This window comes from Quercus robur, chromosome 8 (genome assembly GCF_932294415.1).
Source record: "Quercus robur chromosome 8, dhQueRobu3.1, whole genome shotgun sequence".
In the NCBI taxonomy this organism is placed as follows: domain Eukaryota; kingdom Viridiplantae; phylum Streptophyta; class Magnoliopsida; order Fagales; family Fagaceae; genus Quercus; species Quercus robur.
This window is the reverse complement of record NC_065541.1, coordinates 66,081,775-66,084,138: the sequence shown is the minus strand read 5'-3', so window position 1 is coordinate 66,084,138 and position 2,364 is coordinate 66,081,775. Positions and strand designations below refer to the sequence as shown.

At 34.3% G+C, this 2,364-nt stretch overlaps 1 protein-coding gene across 1 annotated transcript; it reads right to left on the bottom strand.

Moving 5' to 3' along the window:
* Positions 1-987: 987 nt before the first annotated feature.
* LOC126697778 (LOB domain-containing protein 12-like) lies at positions 988-2,044 on the bottom strand. Its single transcript, XM_050394878.1, has 2 exons — positions 1,789-2,044; positions 988-1,370 (listed from the first exon to the last, which is right to left on the bottom strand). The coding sequence occupies exons 1-2, from the start codon at positions 1,942-1,944 to the stop codon at positions 1,029-1,031; spliced, it is 498 nt and encodes a 165-aa protein (XP_050250835.1). The 5' UTR covers positions 1,945-2,044; the 3' UTR covers positions 988-1,028.
* Between the last annotated feature and the right edge of the window lie 320 nt (positions 2,045-2,364).

The following is a 2,364-nucleotide window of genomic DNA, read 5'->3' as shown; positions in this document are numbered from 1 at the left end:
TAAATTTCCAATTCATATTACCAAACCTAGAGGGTTTGTATGTGGTTGGGGGGGGGGGGGGGGGGGGGGTCTTGGACTGCAGCTTTTGTGTTACAAAATGAATTTGTCTTTATTTTATGTACGTGCGTCTAACGAATTGTCTTTATTTTCATCTGAGAATAGGGATTGAGGTACATGAAATTCTCAACTTTGGTTGATTAGGTATATGTCATGAGCATTGGATACAAATAAAAATTATTGCACGATCAAAGAGGTGCAGTTGCGGTTGAAATGGCCACTAAAAGTCTACTAAAGAAACAAAAGTTGTCTTGCTTGTTAGAATACAAAACAGCCCCTCAACACCATAATGTGGTGGATTTTCATTTATTTATAATACCATAGTTAATCATTATTAATTAGTTAAAAGAATTTATGTTTGAGGTTATTTTTAAATTAAAAGGCCACCGACCCCTCGGTATTCACGATTGAATAAACTAAGAAGACCTTAATTTGTTTAACCAGTTACTCAGAGAACTCTAGTTCACTTCACTTCCACATGCTAGAGTTGACTATCATCTTACCCTTGCGTTTCAAGACACCCTCCAATGTCTCTTTAATAAATTTCAGGTCATTTCTTTAACCAACAACAAGTACAAACAACTCATCCTCTCTCATCTGTTCCTTCAATTTTTTTGTCCTATTTGTGCTAATCAATCATGAGCGTTAAAATAATGATTAAATGATTAAATTCATTCTTTCTAAACAATGTAAGTTTTTAGGACCAATGGTAGTTTATCATAATACTAGAGAATGTGGTCTTGAGTTTAAATTTGATTTATACTTTACCTTCAATTTAAAATATTAAAAATTCCGTGAATTAAGTCTCACATAGTAAGGAGAGTTTATGACTACACATGAAGAAGAATGCTAAAACAATATTTAAAAGATTAAATTCACAATTTCCTAATAATTTAAACTTTCATTAGTTTATGAATAAGAATATGCTGGTAGAGTAAAACATTAAAACCATTTTATTGAAAACCATTTTACTAAGAAACCATGTCATGTCCAAAAATGCTCTCTCTCTTGAAAGAGTCATGAATTACATTGCTAGAGGATGAAAAATTAAGGTACTGAGGGAGGCTATCGTGGAATAAGTATGATGATTTGTCATCTGGGTCCATCTGTGGGGTAGGCATAACTGGCTCTTGCTGCATCTGGGTGCAGAGTATCTCTGCTTGAGCCACAGCTAGCTGCATTTGTAACTGAGAGACCTGGTTTTGCAGGAAAGATATGGCTCCAACACACCCATAAACAGGGTCTCTCACTCTTGCGTTTGCCTCGTAGACTAGGCTGCTCACTGCGTCTGCTCTCTGATGAACTGGAAGCTCCTGCTTGACATCATAATTATCATAAAGACTTGCCTTGGTTATGACCAAAAAATAAACAATAAAGAGTTCTCGGAAGTGGGTTCTCAAGTTCTTAATATTAAAACACTGACCGATATTGATGCTATAATAACTACAAATTTTTCTAAGAAAAAAGTTATCAAAAATGAGTTGTCAAAACATGAGTGATGCTATAATAATTACAATTTTTTTTTTTTTTGGTAAAGAAAAAGTATGTTAAAACATGAATGATGTGATAGATATTATAAATTTTACTATATAAGCTTTCCTAACTCAGATGTAGTATCTTTAACCATTTTCCTTAAAACGTATTCTTCTCTATGTACTTTACAATTATCATTGTACTTTTAGAGAACCAAAATTTCATAAGTGAATGAGTGTGTGAGAGAGAGAGAGACACCTGCAACATTTTGCTAACATTGCTAGCACCAAAGACCTTGTGAACAATGGCAAACTTGTGGGGGTCATCAGATGGAAAGTAAGGAGCAAAAATGCAGTCTTTGGCGCATCGGCGCCTCAGTAACTTGCAGGAAGCGCATGGTGAATTTCCACCCATGTTTTGGTTTCAGAAATAAAAGCTCTTTGTGTGTTACTGAAGGGAAAAGCTAGCTAGGAACTATGAAGGTGTGACTAGGACTAAGCTTGGAGAGAATGAGATTGGAGTGTGTGTATTTATAATAGTTGAGAACATGTGTGTGACCCTAAAGTGTGCTACAGATCAAACACACTTAACTGTATATAAGAAACTGTACTAAATAATAGCTTAACCATTAAAAAATTGATCTGATAAGTTTTATTAATTATTATTATTACAATGTATTTTAAAGATGAGAAAGTACTCGAATATATCACTACAGTTTTGAGTAAACTCTTGGATCCTTGCAGAACGTTATAGACATCAAAACAATATCAATAGGCACACTGTGTTTTAGCTGTGACAAGGGCATCTAAGTAATACTCTAAGATTTTCTCAAAA

Coding starts and splice junctions, on each gene's coding strand:
- LOC126697778 (XM_050394878.1), bottom strand. CDS start 1,944: ATGGGTGGAAATTCACCATGCGCTTCCTGCAAGTTACTGAGGCGCCGA. Junction 1,371..1,788: donor ATGTTAGCAAAATGTTGCAG/GTGTCTCTCTCT, acceptor GATGTCAAGCAG/GAGCTTCCAGTTCATCAGAG.